The sequence below is a fragment of the Geotrypetes seraphini genome, chromosome 4 (assembly GCF_902459505.1).
Source record: "Geotrypetes seraphini chromosome 4, aGeoSer1.1, whole genome shotgun sequence".
Lineage (NCBI taxonomy): Eukaryota > Metazoa > Chordata > Amphibia > Gymnophiona > Dermophiidae > Geotrypetes > Geotrypetes seraphini.
This window is the reverse complement of record NC_047087.1, coordinates 268,471,855-268,489,633: the sequence shown is the minus strand read 5'-3', so window position 1 is coordinate 268,489,633 and position 17,779 is coordinate 268,471,855. Positions and strand designations below refer to the sequence as shown.

At 46.7% G+C, this 17,779-nt stretch overlaps 1 protein-coding gene across 1 annotated transcript in view; it reads right to left on the bottom strand.

The window, feature by feature from the left end:
• Positions 1-17,779, bottom strand: part of BNIP3 (BCL2 interacting protein 3) — a 52,316-nt gene that overhangs the window by 10,930 nt on the left and 23,607 nt on the right. The window contains exons 4-5 of the mRNA XM_033940801.1: positions 5,380-5,486; positions 5,136-5,285 (exon numbers count right to left, since the gene is read on the bottom strand). Coding sequence (XP_033796692.1) covers positions 5,136-5,285; positions 5,380-5,486 — 257 coding nt within the window. The remainder of the gene's footprint in view (positions 1-5,135; positions 5,286-5,379; positions 5,487-17,779) is intronic.

The following is a 17,779-nucleotide window of genomic DNA, read 5'->3' as shown; positions in this document are numbered from 1 at the left end:
GCCGCCATCCCCAGAAAGATCAATGGTAGGAGGGATGCCCAGTCCCTCCTGCCAGCCCCCCCGTACCCCAAAGATCAACGGCAGGAGGGTGGCCTAAGGGATCTGACCAATCGGAGTCTTAGGCCATTCCCAATGAATCCCAGAATGCACTGGGAGGAAGGCCTAAGATTCTGGTTGGCCCAGGTGGGAGAAGCTTTAGGCGCCTGGGCCAATCAGGGCTTTAGGCCCCTCCCTGGTGCATCCCAGGAAGGCCCATCATTCTGTGGAGGCAGGCCTGCCGGCCAGAGGGAATAAGCATCCCTACAGCCGGCCTACAAGAAAAAGGTATGGGGGGATTCGGGTGGAAGGATTTCCAGCAGGAAGGACTAGGTATCCCTCCTGCTGGTGATCTTCAGAAGATGCCGGCAGGAGGAATTGGGCATTCCTCCTGCCACAAACATTCAGGGGGGAGGGGGACTTCAGGAGTTCCAGCAGGAGGAACTGGGCATCCCTCCTGCTGGCTGACTTCACAGCTGGGAGGTTTCCTGCTGTGGCCACTGAGCAAGGAATATTCCCTTGACACGATCAGCTCAGCGGCAATGCGATTCTCTAACTGGCACCTGTGACATGGACACCAGTTAGAGAACTGGGGTGGTTAGTCAGGGTTAGGCATCTATTTGTCAGGACAGATGCAATTTTATATAGGATGCCTGTGTGCGATTCTCTAAAGCAGTGGTTCCCAAACCTGTCCTGGGGGACCCCAGCCAGTCAGGTTTTCAAGATATCCCTAATGAATATGCATGAGAGAGATTTGCATACCTGTCACTTCCATTATATGCAAATCTCTCTCATGCATATTCATTAGGGATATCTTGAAAACCTGACTGGCTGGGGTCCCCCAGGACAGGTTTGGGAACCACTGCTCTAAAGCCACTTAGGCGGCTGCTAATACTGGGCGTCCTATACAGAATCCAGCCCTGTGTGTCTAAGTGCTTTGAAAATGAGCCTCAATACCTCCTTCCACATACTTGCGATTTTCCCTATGAATTTCTTTGCAAATAGTATGTAGCACATATGACTTTTCTTCAGCAGTGACTTCTTTCTTATCACTTTTATTTACAGGCTATGCATGCTTGTGGAGTAATCTTGAAATCATTAAACAGTCATCCCAGTTTCAGCTATAGATCTCTGTAGTTCTTTAACATTAATTTAAGCCCATATAGTAGTTTTGTCAGCAATTTTCATAACCCACGACTACAGACTTTGGAGTGAACACCGACTAATGCAATATTTTAGTGGTGCCAAATCCCCCAATCTGTACCTTTTAATAAATTTTATCTTGAAGTTCTTTCAGCAGCTCCCTGTAAAGTATATGTTTAGACCTTTGCTTCAAATTCAGTTGATGCAAAAAAACAAAACAAAAAAACAACCACCACCACCACCAAACAGATTGATTCCTTGTCTGGGAGTATCTAAATCATCTCAGCTACTATAACTGGACAAAGATGAGCTCTATTGTAATTTTTCAAAAAAGCCTATAATTACAGTAGGGCTCACCTTTGTCTAGTCACAGAAGCTAAGCTGAGCTGATTCAGATACTCCAAGCCACTGTAAAGGGCTTAGATTAATTTTTTTTAAAAACTGCAGGGATCTAATGCTGAATAATTTGGAGAGATGATGTCTGATGAGACCATGGAGGACAACTTTCCATACATTATAACACAGAACTGGAAGGTGCTACTACTCTATAAGTTTCCAAATGATTTAGCCTCCTTTCTGAGGGAGGGAGGTTTATCTGACATGTGCATATTTATCTGTTCCAATATTTACTGTGCTATCAACACATTTTCAAGGCATACCAGGTCGGCCAAGAGAAGTAGACATGGACATTGTTTTCAAGCCAATGAATAATGGATACACAGTTTTCATCTCCTTTAGATGTTTTCTGTGGGCATCCATTTTGTCAGGAAGTGCACAAGCACAACAAGGTGGTTTGAGGTACTCATGCATGCAATTATGGATGTCAACATCTGGCTTTCAGTGTGATTTACACTAGAGAATGACACGGGGAAAAAATTCTGTCCCTGTCTCTGCCCCGTCACCGCCCTGTCCCCGCCGTCCCCTTTACCATCCCGTCCCTGAACCCACCGTCCCCTTTACCGCCCCGCCCCCGTCGTCCCCTTCACCGCCCCGTCCCCGTAGCATCCACCCTTCCCTCTCGCCACCTCATCACCCTTCAGTGGTCTGAGAATCTCCCTCCCACTTACCTTTGCAGCATAAAGAAACTTAAGGGAGGGAAGGTGCGCGGTCACTGATAGCGCGCGCGGCCCCTTCCCTCCCACCCTACCTCCGGCCAAATCTATCTCCCTTCCTCCCTCCTCTTTACCTTCGTGGCCCTTTAGAAAAGAAACTGATGCCGGCGAAGCCTGCCTGTGCCACCCTGCAGTCGCGTGTGTGTGGGCGGAAGCTTCTTCTCTGACAATTGTCATTTTATAAACACAAATAAAACAGAGCAAGGTTCAACAAAACCCATCTCCCCTCCCTTTCACAAATATCCCCTTCACTATTATGAAAACTGAACAAACCAAGTTACTACAGAATGCTACATAGAAAAATCAAGCTAACAGAATACTTTAGTCACACATGGCAAGAATAATGTTAGGAGAGTGCAACTAGGGCAACTGCCCCCTGGTCAAAGAGAGTGAGCCCTAAGCCAGCTGGAAAGTAAAGAAGCACAGCCTGGACTTTGCGGTCCCCAGTTATGTCTAATACTAGCTCTAGCAGGATACATATTTCAAATCCGAAATATTCTAATCACAAAATATAAAATAAATTTATTTTTTTTCTTTTTGTTGTCTGGTAATTTTATCCTTCAAAGCACATTGGTCTCAGGCCTTGGTTTTAGGTTCCTTCTGTCTTCATCGTGGCATGTCTGGCTCCTGAAGGTAAAAGGCGCAAGAGGAGCTGGGGAGAAGATGCAATGTCTGACACGGGTGCAATTGTTTTTACTACAGGAGCAAGACTTTTCACCATTCCCAAGGGATGGTAAAAGGTCTTGTCCCCATTCCTGCAGGGCAGTGAAAGGTCTTGTTCCCATTTCTGTGGTAAACCAGTTACAAATGTCTCCATTCCTGCGGATTTACTGCAGTGACCAGCGGTTTATGATGTATGATGTCATTCTCTAATTTATACCACATTTTCAGGACATGTCAGAGGGGACACTGGGATTCTGACAGGGGTATTTGTTTGGGTTCATGGTTTTTTATGAACATGAGCAAGCAAATATGGTAACTAATCAGTTTTGCATTTGATGCACACCAAATTTTAAGAACATACCAGGATCCTACAAGATCATGACAGCAGTATATTGGGGTGAAGGGAAATCTAAGTAATAGTCTATTAAGTATTATGATTATCACTTAATAAATCTACACCAAAATTTCAGAGAAACTGCGGGATGTCAAAAGGGGTTAGCATAAATCCTGGGCTCCACCCTAATGCCACCCTCTTAAATCACTCCTGAGCTGTCCACATTTTTGGTGAGCAGTCAGAGACCATATTCAGCAACACTGCTCAGATTAGTACCGCTGAATATCGGTGGTTCAGAGTGATTTAAGTGGGCCAGAGCCTCTCCAGCCTAATTAAAGCACTCTGAATATCAGGCCCAATACATTTAACTGTAACCATTGTTGGTTTACATTTTACTTTAGTGATCACACATCCACAGTTATTTTCAATGAATCTTCATCCTTACTTTCACATATTACACAAGGGGTCCCACAAGGATCTATTCTTTCACCTTTGCTTTTTAATATTTTTTTGGCTCCGCTGTTGACATTATGCCAATCAATTGGATTTCATATTTTTGCCTATGCCGATGATATACAATTATTGCACCCATTAAATAATAACAATATAAATGAAATTTCGGCTATAAATGAGAAACTAGATCAAGTTCATCATTGGCTGGACAAAAATAGATTGGCTCTCAATATCAAAAAAACAAATGTTATGCTTTTTCCCTGGAAGGATAGTTTTTCTCTTGTTACTCCTATTTCAATTCTAAATGTTCCCCTTCAATTAGTTAAAAATATAAAAATTCTAGGAGTAATCTTTGATAATAAACTTAATTATCATGATCATATCAGTAGCATTGTGAAAACTACCTTTTACAGATTGCGTAAAATTCGTTCCATTTCTAAGTTTCTCTGTCCTAAAGCACTTAATATACTGATTCATTCTCTGGTGATGTCTAAAATAGACTATTGCAATTTCCTGTTTAAAGGAATCGCTTTACAAGAAATAAAACGATTACAAATTATTCAAAATGCATCAATTAAATTAATAACTAAATCCAAAAAGTTTGATCATGTAACACCACTCCTCAAAAAGGCTCATTGGCTTCCAGTCATATATAGAATTACTCATAAATTATGTACAGTTATTTTTAAAACCTTATATAATAAGACCCCTGCTTTTTTATTTAGGTTACTTATCCCTTATTCTGCAAAGAGAATCTTGCGATCTAGCGAACAGAATCTTTTATCTATTCCCTCACTAAAAATTATTAATACGAGGAGACAATTTATCTTCTCTTGTACAGCACCGCAGACTTGGAACGCCCTCCCTATGTTTTTACGGGAGGAGAAGGAGTTTGCGAAATTTAAAAATGAGTTAAAAACTTTTCTTTTTAAAGATGCATTCGCAAATTAATCTTTTATCTTATTGCTTTGGTTTATTTTATTCCCCTCATATGTCTTTTACCCTTTTGTATTTTCCCTTGATGTCTCTCCTTTTCTCTACGAATTGTATTTCATCCCTCCTTACCTATTGTTTAGCAATGTTAATTTTTAGTATATTAATCTTATTTATTAATTGTATGGACTGTTTTGTTCCCTAATATATGTAAATTTTAAGTGTACACCGCTTAGAAACTTGGATTAAGCGGTTAATCAAGTCATCTAATAAACTTGAAACTTGAAACTTGGTCTAATCAAACTGTATCTTAGTGTGCACTACCATCAACACTTCTTTCTTTAATAACATCACCACATGGTTATTGGACGAAACATAAAACACAAAATAATTGGTAGAACCTGTCTGAGAACATTTACATTTATAGCAAGATTTGTGGGAAGGCTGTTTTTTTCACTCACCCAAATCCAATAGCAAGCAAGTGAGAAAGAAGCAAAGAAGGCAGGAAAACCTTTAAAAACTCAGCAGAGAATATGCCCCCTTTCTTCATGACACTTGTATTTCTCATACTGAGAGTGGCAGAGCGCTTTGGATGTTTAAAGAGAAATTCCCTGTTAAAAAATGAAGAGAAAATTTGGTTTAGTACAAAATCTAATATACTCTGGAAATTTAGAGAAGGGCTATAAGAATCATCGATTGACCTACTTTGGGGGTATGTTTTCAGGCCGGCTGGACCAATCCCAAATCCAGTCAGAATTTTTCTTTAAGATGTTTTCTAGCTCTTTTCTTCTTTCAATATAATCTTCCTCAGACTAACACAAAAACAAATGTTCAATATGACTCCACACTGTTTACACAAACCTAGAACTCATCTTACCAAAGGTGACTTGACAACTAGAATCCATTAGTTTTCTACAGGTGTTCTCTCATTCTTCAAGAAAAGCAGACAGGTATTTTTGACAATATGGCAACAGGTACCAAGGTCTGAATCTTTCCAGCAGTGGTGCCAGCAGATTCCCACCCAACACACTGGCAGTTCCTTCAGTTTTATTCAAGATGCCTTTAGCTTGACTAATCCCACCCATAACCAACCTGATTTAGTTCCTCCCAATCAGTTTTCCTGTTTGGTTCTAACCCATCTTGTATATGTACATCTGGGGCTCCTTTTACTAAGCCGCGTTAGCGTTTTTAGCGCACACAGAATTTTAGCGCGCACTAAACCCACGCTACACGGCTAGAACTAAAGCCAGCTCAATGCTGCCATTAAGGTCTAGCGTTTCCGCGCATTAAAGCCCTAACGCGGTTTAGTAAAAGGAGCCCCTGGTATGGCAACAGTAACAATCATTAAAACCTCTACCTGACTTACAGACTGTTCAAGGAGTTTCTTTCATATACATCCATAATTCAATCATTTAAAAAATTACATACTTTATTCACTGATTTTATGCTTACACCTGGGGTTTGGGCTCTCTAAGCATGTGACAATTAATAATTACAAATATGGCTTTATTATCAATGCATATGAAAGCTGAATGAGTGGTTACATAGCCCCGAGGACTGACATCACTGCACACAAATTTCAAACTTATGCTAGTTCAACCTTTTGTTTGTAGTTTTCTTTCCCACCAGCAGTAAACTGATATTGTCACCATAGCATATATTGTCCTGCCCTGCGAACGAAGGTTCTGGTTTTCTAAAACTTCAAAGATAAGATGATCCCAGTAAAGATGAGATCATCTTCCTTTTTCAGTTTTGCTTTATTTTTATTTATTACCTTCTCCCAACAAAGACAAACTGTTTACAGCTTCTGCGATATTAACATATTTGTGAGAAAACCAGATGTTTAAACTACGTAGATCAGGGGTGCCCACACTTTTTGGGCTTGCGAGCTACTTTTAAAATGACCAAGTCAAAATGATCTACCAACAATAAAATTTTAAAAAAACACAACGCACACTGTACGCATAAAAAATGTTAATTATCATTCCTATTCCAGGGTTTTTCAAAGAGGTCAAAGCAGATGACTCTATGCACTATCACCTCAGTAACAACCATACAAAAATAGACAAATATACCCCCCTCCCTTTTTACTAAACCACGATAGCAGTTTTTAGAACGCAGGGAGCTGCGCTGAATGCCCAGCGCTGCTCTCGACGCTCATAGGCTCCCTGCGCTAAAAAACTCTATTGTGGTTTAGCAAAAGGGGACCTTAGTGTAAAATATAGACAGCAGATATAAATTCAGACACATTTTGATCACTAAATTTAAAATAAAATCATTTTTCCTACCTTGTCTGGTGATTTCATGAGTCTCTGGTTGCACTTTCTTCTTCTGACTGTGCACCCAATCTTTCTTCCCTTCTTTTAGCCTGTATGCTTCCTCTCCTCCAGACCTCATTCCCTCCCACAACTTTTCCTTCCTCTCTCCCTGCCCTTTCTTTTTCTCTGCCTCCCTTTCTTTTTTTTCTGTTTCTCTTCTTTCCTTCTGTCTCCTTGCCTGCCCTTTTTCTTTCTTTCTCTCTGCCCTCCCCCAAGCCACTGCCATCGGGGACCAGGACCCAAACCGCCACCAATAACGAGCCCGAAAGCCGACGACGCCCCAAGCTCTCCCTGCTTCGGCCGACCAGCATTCCTCTCCCCGACATCAATTCTGCCGTCGGGAAGAGGAAGGCTGATCAGACCAAGATCGTGATCAACCTATTGGGGGAAATGCTGCCGGGTCCTGCCTTCGCAGAAACAGAAAGTAGGCAGGACCCGGCAGCAAGAAGAGCAAATGCTTCACTAATCTGTCTTCCGCCTTAGCCCATAGCGAACGCTTGCTTCAGGGCTCTCAACATGTGCGTGCCGGCTTCCCTTCTCCCCCCCCCTGGACATAACTTCCGGTTTCAGAGGGAAGAGAAGGGAAGCCGGCACGCACACGTTAGAGCCACGGAGCATAAGTTCGCTACGGGCTGAAATCTCCAAGCCGGGTTTTTGTTTTTTTTTAATGTTCAGCAGCGGCGGCAGCAGCAGATGACAGCTGGGCGGACCGCCCAGCTAAAAGGCCCTAGAGAGAACACTGGAGAGGAAGGCTGATCGGCCCGGTAGATCAGGACAGCAACACGAGTCTATCACGGAGCCCGGGATGGGCTACGCGATCGACTCGTGTTGCCTTCCTGAGTTACTGGTCGATCGCGATCGACGTGTTGGGCACCCCTGACGTAGATTATATTGAGGTCAGATTACTTAGAACTCACAAGAGTCTTACTATTCCCATTGTTCCCACATCCCTTAAGTTAACTCAACTTGTACATCAACTCAACTTGTACTCCATTAATCTTCTATAAACCGCATAGAACTTAACGGTATTGCGGTATATAAACTGTTATTATTATTATTCCTTTCCAGCTGCAGTAAAACAAGCAACATCATATCATTTTTCTGCACTTGGAAAAAAAAAAAAAAAGAGAATAAATATATTTATCTTTATTAACATTTGATATACCATTGAAGCAAGGCCTAAAAAGGCATCAAGGCAGTACACATACATTTCTAAAAATAATTAAAAATAGTTTAACAGATGAAGCAGAAAAACAAAACAAAATTATAAAAAGGTTATTAAAACTAACCATTAATAATTTACAAGTTTTACATAGTCATTACTCTTAAAAAAAACAAACCCAAAAATAAGGAAGTTATAATTATAAAGGAACAAAAGTTCCTATAAACAAATGTGTTTTTAGTGCTTTCTTGAAATCTGTGAGAGTTGTACTGTTTTTAATAAGAAGTGGCAGATCATTCCAATGCTTTGGCCTTATGTAACAAAAAGCGGTGTATCTAGAAAGTGCAAGTCTGATTTCAGATAAAGGTGGAAGTGATAATAATTTTTCATCTACAGAACGAAGAGAGTATTGTGGCATGTAAGGAATAATTATCCTACTGAGGTAAGAAGGAGCCAGTGGAAGCTATGAGAGGAAAACCAATGTTAAGATTTTAAACATTAATCCGTGCAGAAACAGGAGACCAATGTTCCTCTTTCAGTAGCGGAGTTGCCCGATCAAAGCAATGAGCAGAATGTATCAATGGCTGTAGACTATGTAAGCTGTAGTCTTTTTAAGGAAGCCAAAGGGAGGTCTACATAGAGGGAGTTACAATAATCTATATGTGAAATAACCAAAACATAAATCAATGAATGAAATAACGGTGGGAGAGAAAAGACTGAACTGATCTAATACGTGATATATCAAAAATGGTTGAAATCAATGCATCAGAGCTCTGCTGGTTTGGAAAACAAGATGGCAATCATGTGATTGTTGGCTACCAAGTGTCATTTTTACTATTATTTCTTTATTTTTATTGTTAAAAACAGGTCAGTGGGTCTGCATATTATCCAAACTTAGCAGATCTTTGAAAACATTTTTTCACACTTTATATAAGGTCCCTTATAAGGCTTCCATATGGATATCTGAAAACTGGCATTTAGAATATTATATGGATATCAAAATCCCAATACAAGTACAAAAAGCACAGTTACTTACCGTAACAGGTGTTATCCAGGGACAGCAGGCAGATATTCTCACATGTGGGTGACGTCATCTACGGAGCCCCAGCGCGGACAGCTTTTCAAGCAAACTTGATTGAAGTTTCAAGTTTGCACACTGCACCACGCATGTGCATGCCTTCTCGACCACTAGAGGGCGCATCCCACCTCGTGGTCCTCAGTTCCATAACTAGCAAAGAAGCCATCCCCGGGGAGGCGGGCGGGTTGTGAGAATATCTGCCTGCTGTCCCTGGATAACACCTGTTACGGTAAGTAACTGTGCTTTATCCCAGGACAAGCAGGCAGCATATTCTCACATGTGGGTGACCTCCAAGCCAACCAAAAAAGGGCAGGTGGGAGGATGGCAATTTAGGAAAACAGGTTACGTAACACCGACTGGCCAAACCGGCCGTCACTCCTGGACAGAGAGTCCAGACAGTAGTGGGAGGTGAACGTATGAACCGAAGACCAAGTGGCAGCCTTGCAAATGTCCTCCACAGGTGTAGAACGGAGGAAAGCCACAGAGGCTGCCATCGCTCTGACTTTATGCCCCGTGACTCGACCCGGGGGCGGAATACCAGCCTGAGCATAGCAAAACGAAATACAAGCAGCCAACCAGTTGGACAAGGTGCGCTTGGAAACAGGATGTCCTAAGCGACTAGGATCAAAGGACAAAAACAATTGAGGAACCTTCCTATGAGACCTGGTGCGTTGGAGGTAAAATGCTAACGCCCTCTTACAGTCAAGCGTGTGAAGCGCCGTCTCGCCAGGATGGGAGTGGAGCTTCGGGAAGAACACAGGAAGGACAATGGACTGATTGAGGTGAAAATCAGACACAACCTTTGGTAAAAATTTCGGATGGGTGCGGAGAACCACCTTATCATGATGAAACACTGTAAAAGGGGGGTCCGCAACCAAAGCTTGCAACTCACCAATCCGTCGTGCAGATGTGAGGGCAATCAGAAAAATTACCTTCCAAGTCAGAAATTTCAAATGAGATTTGTCGATTGGCTCAAAGGGAGGTTTCATTAGTTGAGCCAAAACCACATTCAGATCCCACACGACGGGAGGAGGTTTCAGAGGGGGACAAACCTTGATTAGCCCCTTCATGAAGCGTGTCACCAAAGGATGGAGCGAAAGAGAGCGTCCATCCAGGTGTCGATGGAAGGCCGAAATGGCACTGAGATGAACACGCACAGATGTCATCTTCAGACCAGAATTCGACAGGTGCAACAAGTAATCCAGAACCGAGGACACCGGAACCGAAGCAGGATCCAGGTGAGAAGAGGAACACCAGGAGGAAAACCTGGTCCATTTCTGAGAATAACAAAGCCTGGTCGAAACCTTGCGAGAGGCTTCCAACACTTCCCTTACGGATTGAGAAACCCGGGGCAAAGTCAAGGGGCAAGGAACCAAGCGGTCAGGTGTAACGACTGAAGATTGGGGTGCAACATCGAACCCTGACTCTGAGATAGCAGAGAGGGAAACACAGGTAGAACCAAAGGTTCCCTGACACTGAGTTGAAGAAGCAGGGAGAACCAGTGTTGACGAGGCCACCGAGGCGCAATGAGAATCATAGTGGCCGTGGATGATTTGAGACGCACCAACGTTCTCATGATCAGAGGAAAAGGCGGGAACGCATACAGGAACCTCCCTCCCCAGTCGAGAAGGAAGGCATCTGATTCGAGACGGTCCCGGGAGTACATCCGAGAACAATACAGGGGCAGTTTGCGAGTTTCCGGGGAGGCAAACAGATCCACCTGCGGGGTCCCCCAGCGGTCGAAGACTTCGCGCAGGACTCTGGCGTTGAGCGACCACTCGTGCGGCTGAAGAAGCCGACTGAGCTTGTCTGCTAAGCAGTTCTGTTCTCCCTGAATATAGACCGCCTGTAGGAAGATGTTCCGGGAGATCGCCCACTCCCAAAGGCGAAGTGCCTCTCTGCAGAGGGGCCAAGAACCCGTCCCACCATGCTTGTTCACATAGTACATCGCCACCTGGTTGTCCGTGCGTACAAGGACTACCTGATCTTGGAGTAGGTGGTCGAACGCTCGAACCGCCAGAAAGACGGCACGAAGTTCCAGCACGTTGATGTGACAGCGACGGTCTTCCATCGACCACAGACCCTGTGTCCGCAGACCGTCGAGGTGGGCCCCCCACGCGTACTCCGAGGAGTCCGTGGTCAGAACCCTGCGATATGGAGGGACGAGAAATAGCAAACCTCCGGAAAGATTGGAAGAGTTGGTCCACCAACGGAGCGATCGTCTCAAAGAAGGAGTCACCGTAATGAGACGAGACACCGGATCGCAATCCTGGCGCCACTGGGAGGTCAGGGTCCACTGAGGAATTCTCAGGTGTAGCCTGGCGAACGGAGTGACGTGGACCGTCGATGCCATGTGGCCCAGAAGCATCATCATGCGCTGGGCCGACACAACAGGCAGTTGAGAGACCAGACGGCCCAGCCGAACCAAGGCTTCCAACCGAGGAGGCGGGAGGTACGAACGTAGGCGCACAGTGTCCAGCACTGCTCCTATAAACTGAAGTGACTGGGCCGGGGATAACTGCGACTTGGGAAAATTTACTTCGAACCCCAGTCGTTGAAGGCAGATGATAGCCTGTCGGGTCGCTGAGATAACCCCCTCCCTGGTCGGGGCTTTGATCAGCCAATCGTTCAGGTACGGGAAAACATGAAGCCCACGAGATCTCAGGGCTGCCGCGACCACTACCATACACTTCGTGAAGACTCGAGGGGACGAGGCCAGGCCGAAGGGAAGGACCCTGTACTGAAGGTGCAGATTTCCCACCTGGAACCGTAAAAATTTCCGGAAGGCGGGATGCACCGGTACATGGGTGTATGCTTCCTTCAGGTCGAGGGAGCACATCCAGTCCCTTTCCTCTAAGAGAGGATATAAAACCGGGAGAGACAGCATTCGGAACTTCTCCCGGACCAGGAATTTGTTGAGCTTCCTGAGGTCCAGTATGGGGCGTAAGTCCCCGGTCTTTTTTGGGACCAAAAAGTAACGGGAGTAAAAGCCGGTCCCCAGCTGGTCTTTGGGTACCGGTTCCACCGCCCGAAGCTTCAACAGGGCCTTGGCTTCGGCCAGAAGGATGGGAAGTTGGGCCCGATTGTAAGGAGAAGCCCCCGGAGGTTGATCCGGCGGCGCTGCCAAAAAATTGAGAGAGTAGCCCTCGGAGACGGTCCGGAGCACCCAAGCGTTGGATGTTATCTCGGTCCAAGCCGTATAGAAGGACCGGAGACGCCCCCCTATGGGGAGGGGTTCCTGTGAGATCGCGGAGGGGAACCTGCCTCATCCGCTCAGCCCGTCAAAAGGAGGGCGCGGGTTTGGAAGGACCCTGCGCCGGGGCTTGCGTCTGTCCCCCTCTGCCTCGCTGAGATGGGCGTCTAGGCGGCGGCCTAGAAAAGGCCGGAGTTGACTTTTGGGGATACTGCCTCGGAGGAGGACGGAAGGGTTTCTGCGGCGGGGGCCTAGGCTTGGGACGGACCAAGGAGGCCAAGGAGCGCTCCTGTTCCGACAACCGTTTGGTCGCCGCCTCTAAAGACTCATCAAACAACTCGGACCCCACACAAGGTAAGTCTGCAAGACGTTCCTGCAGGTTTGGGTCCATATCGAGGGTGCGAAGCCAGGCCAGACGGCGCATGGCCACTGCGAAGGCCGACACCCTCGAAACCAGCTCAAATGCATCGTACAAAGCATGGAAAAGGTACAACCGCAATTGAGACAGGTTGGACATAAATTTGTCAAATCCCGCCCTTTGGGGGTCCGGTAAGGAGTCACGATATTGAGGGAGGTCCTTCACCATGCCACGCAGATATGAGGAGAAGGTGAAGGCATAATGTAGTACCCTGGTGGCCATCAGGGAATTAGAGTAGAGGCGACGGCCAAACTTGTCCAGGGTCCGACCCTCCCTGCCGGGTGGAACCGCCGCAGAAACCCGGGAGGGTTGTGTCTTTTTCAGGGCAGACTCGACCAGTAAGGACTGGTGGGAGAGTTGCGCCTTCTCAAACCCCTTGGCAGGCACCGTCCTGTATTTCGCCTCCATCTTGATCGGGACGGACGTGACTGTAAGAGGGTTAGCCAGATTTTTCAGCCAGGTCTGTAGGAGGACCTTATTGAAGGGGAGCCGAGGGGCCTCCCTAGGTGGAGTGGGAAGGTCCTGCTCCTCCAGGAATTCCTTCGTATACTGGGAACCCGCCATGAGGTCCAACCCCAGGGCTCGGGCCATGTCCTGCACAAAGGTGGAAAAAGAGGACGGCCTGGCGGGCGGTGAAGGGGTTCTCGACCTCACCGCCGAGGAAAGGGGAGAAGCCTCGTGAGAATAATGGGGTTCTCTGCCGGACCCCGAGCCCCACGAAGTCAGCTCCAAAGGCCTCGAGGGGGTAGGAGAATGTCTCCGCCTCGATGAGCCTCTAGGCGAGGTACCCGGAGTCCGGGGAACGGGGGCACTCTCCCTCTTCCTCGGCGAGGAGTCCCGGGAAACCCTTCGAGCAGGGGACCGGAGAAGCCTCGGGTTATCGAGGCGCAACTCCGACACCTGCAATGCCTCGCCCCCGATCGGCGAGGAACGATCACGCCGCCGAGGAGAGCCCCGCGAACGCTTCGGCTTCCTCGGCCGGCGCCTCGTCCGAGGTCGAGTCGAGGGCGAGGAGCCCCGGGAGGACCTGGAGGAGGAGGAGGAGGAAATGCGTCGCACCCGCCGCATCTGGTCCCGGGGCCGCACGCTGCGCTCAGGCGGTGCCCCCGAGGCCGAGGTCGAGGGTAAAGCCGAGGCCGAGGTCGGAGGAGCCCCGATACCCGAGGCCGAGGTCGCCGAGGCCGGGGCCTCCGAGGTCAAAGCCGTCGGGGCCGAAGCCCCCTGCAGCTGTGCAAGGGCCCCCGACAGCTCCGACAAAATTAGAGCTCGGAGGAGGTCCTGAAAGGCCGGAATCCCGACGAAGGTCGGGAGGTCTGAGTCCGGGGCAGGCTCCCTGGAGGGCGACCTCGGTCTTGAGTATTCCCTCGGGGCGTGGGTGGCCGGAGCCTTAGGCGGGGCCGAGGACGACCCACCCGCCTTGGCAGGAGCAGAGGATGGCTTCTTGGCAAACCCTGTAGGGAATGGAAAGGAGGACTTACCCGAGGCAGGTTTTGTCCCCGACGTCGACTTCGAGGTCGAGGGACGAGGCGAAGCCGAGGCCCCCGAGGTCGCCGAGGCCGAGGTCAAGGCCGGGGCCGAAGACGAGGCCAACGTCGAGGCCTTCAGAGGCGCGGGGTCAACTGCAAACAACTCCGCCATTCTCGCCCGACGGCGGCGGAGAGCTCTGGGCTGGAACGTGGAACAGCGGTCACAGGAGGCCGTAGGATGATCGGGGCCCAGGCAAATTATGCACCACCGGTGGGGGTCAGTTATAGACAGCAACCGCTCACACCGGCTGCATTTTTTAAAGCCCGTCACAGGACGGGACATGAACAAGGAAACAGGCCGGGAACGACCGACGTCCCGCGGCCACGGCTGCCGGTAGCCCCCGGAGCCCAACGAAAAGTAAAATATATATATATATATTTTTTTTTACGAAAAACGGATCGACAACGATACGAAAAACAAAAATAGAAAGCACAGCGACCGAATAGAATCCAGATGCGGTGACAGAAAGGCAGGCAAAGGGAGCTCAAAATCCACAGGGCTTTCTGGCTCCGCGGAAAAAATTGAACTGAGGACCACGAGGTGGGATGCGCCCTCTAGTGGGCGAGAAGGCATGCACATGCGTGGTGCAGTGTGCAAACTTGAAACTTCAATCAAGTTTGCTTGAAAAGCTGTTCGCGCTGGGGCTCCGTAGATGACGTCACCCACATGTGAGAATATGCTGCCTGCTTGTCCTGGGATAATGCTGCCATCCGCCTCCTAAAAAACCTTCACATACACAACCCAATTGCCTCAGCACTGCGCACAGCTCACTGGATACCTATTAACAAACAATGTGTATTCAAGGACCTGGTAATGGCCTACAAAGTCTTCCTCAACATGGTACCAACAATTATAGAGACCACCCCCCGGCAAAAGAAAAGATGTGATAGTAGTAAAGACTGCAACATAAACAATATCAGCAACTCATTTCTTAGTATTGCAACGGAAAGTGAAACGAAACAAAAATCCATACGAAAATGAGATTATCGCTGAAAAATAGCTGGAAAGCGATGACCACAAATGCTTGCTGTCTAAGCAACAAAGTTCATGATCTGCAAGCCCTGATGTTAGAGGCAGATCTAGATATTGTCGCTATCACAGAGACATGGGTCAGTGAATCACATGGATGGGATGCAAACATATCGGGATATAATCTTTTTAGGAAGGACAGAGATGGTCAAAAAGGTGGAGGAGTAGATCTCTATGTAAAGATCAATATCCAAGCGACTGAAATGAAAGGGACCTGGGGAGAGGAAGAAGCGATATGGATCGCTTTGAAAAGAGAAGATGGAACTTCTATCTACATGGGTGTAGTCTATAGACCTCCGACTCAATCGCAGCAAATTGATAAGGATTTGATTGTGGATATCCAAAAATTTGGAAGGAAAGAGGAGGTTCTGCTGTTGGGAGATTTCAACCTGCCGGATGCGGACTGGAATGTTCCGTCTGCGGAATCGGAAAGAAATATGGAGATTGTGGATGCCTTTCAAGAGGCTCTGCTCAGACAAATGGTGACGGAACCCACAAGGAAAAAAGCGATATTGGATCTGGTCCTCACAAATAGAGAGAGTATCTCTAATGTTCGAGTGGGTGCTCACCTGGGAAGTAGCGATCATCAAATGGTTTGATTTGATATAACGGCTAAAGTGGAGAGCAGCCGCACGATACTTAAAGTCCTAGATTTCAAACGTATGGACTTTAATGCAATGGGAGAGTACCTGAAGAAAGAGCTGTTAGGATGGGAGGACATAACAGAAGTGGAAAGACAGTGGTCTAAGCTGAAAGGAGCGATAAAAATGGCTACGGACCTTTATGTGAAGAAAATTAATAAAAACAAGAGAAAAAGGATGCCGATATGGTTCTCCAACCTAGTGGCTGAGAAAATAAAAGCGAAAGAGTTGGCATTCGTGAAATATAAAAAAAAAACAAGAAGAGGAGAGCAGAAAGGACTACAGGATGAAACGGAAAGAAGCCAAGAGAGAGATACGTCTGGCAAAAGCACAGGGGGAAGAACAAATGGCTAAAAATGTAAAAAAGGGAGACAAAAATTTTTTCTAATATATTAGTGAAAGGAGAAAGATGAAAAATGGAATTGCTAGGCTAAAAAATGCTGGTTACCAATATGTGGAGAGTGTTGAGGAGAAAGCAAAAGTGCTAAACAAATACTTCTGTTCTGTGTTCACAGAAGAAAATCCTGGAGATGGACCGAGATTGTCTGGCAAAGTTACACGAGAAAATGGAGTAGATTCTGCGCCGTTCACGGAAGAGGGTGTTTATGAGCAACTTGAAAAACTGAAGGTGAACAAAGCGATGGGACCAGACGGGATCCATCCCAGGATACTAAGGGAGCTCAGAGAGGTTCTGGCGAGTCCTATTACAGACTTGTTCAACAAATCTCTGGAGATGGGAGTGATTCCTGGGGATTGGAGGAGAGCGGATGTGGTCCCTATTCATAAAAGTGGTCACAGGGATGAAGCAGGAAACTACAGGCCAGTGAGCCTCACTTCAGTTGTTGGAAAAATAATGGAAGTGTTGCTGAAAGAAAGGATAGTGTACTTCCTTGAATCTAATGGGTTACAGAATCCAAGGCAACATGGCTTTACAAAAGGTAAATCGTACCAAACAAACCTGATTGAATTTTTTGATTGGGTGACCAGAGAGCTGGATCGAGGACATATGCTAGATGTAATTTACTTGGATTTCAGCAAAGCCTTTGATACAGTTCCTCATAGGAGGCTGTTGAACAAACTTGAAGGGCTGACGTTAGGACCCAAAGTGGTGAACTGGGTCAGAAACTGGCTGTCGGACAGACGCCAGAGGGTGGTGGTTAATGGAAGTCGCTTGAAGGAAGGAAAAGTGAGTAGTGGAGTCCCTCAGGGTTCGGTGCTGGGGCCAATCCTATTCAATATGTTTGTGAGTGACATTGCTGAAGGGTTAGAAGGAAAAGTGTGCCTTTTTGCAGATGATACCAAGATTTGTAACAGAGAGACACCGAAGAGGGAGTGGAAAATATGAAAAAGGATCTGCAAAAGTTAGAATGGTCTAATGCCTTGTAACTAAAATTCAATGCAAAGAAATGCAGAGTAATGCATTTGGGGATTAATAATAGGAAAGAACCGTATATGCTGGGAGGAAAGAAGCTAATATGCACGGACGGGGAGAGGGACCTTGGGGTGATAGTGTCCGAAGATCTAAAGGCGAAAAAACAGTGTGACAAGGCAGTGGCTGCTGCCAGAAGGATGCTGGGCTGTATAAAGAGAGGCGTAGTCAGTAGAAGGAAGAAGGTGTTGATGCCCCTGTACAGGTCATTGGTAAGGCCCCACTTGGAATATTGTGTTCAGTTTTGGAGACCGTATCTGGCGAAGGACATAAGAAGACTTGAGGCGGTCCAGAGGAGGGCGACGAAAAT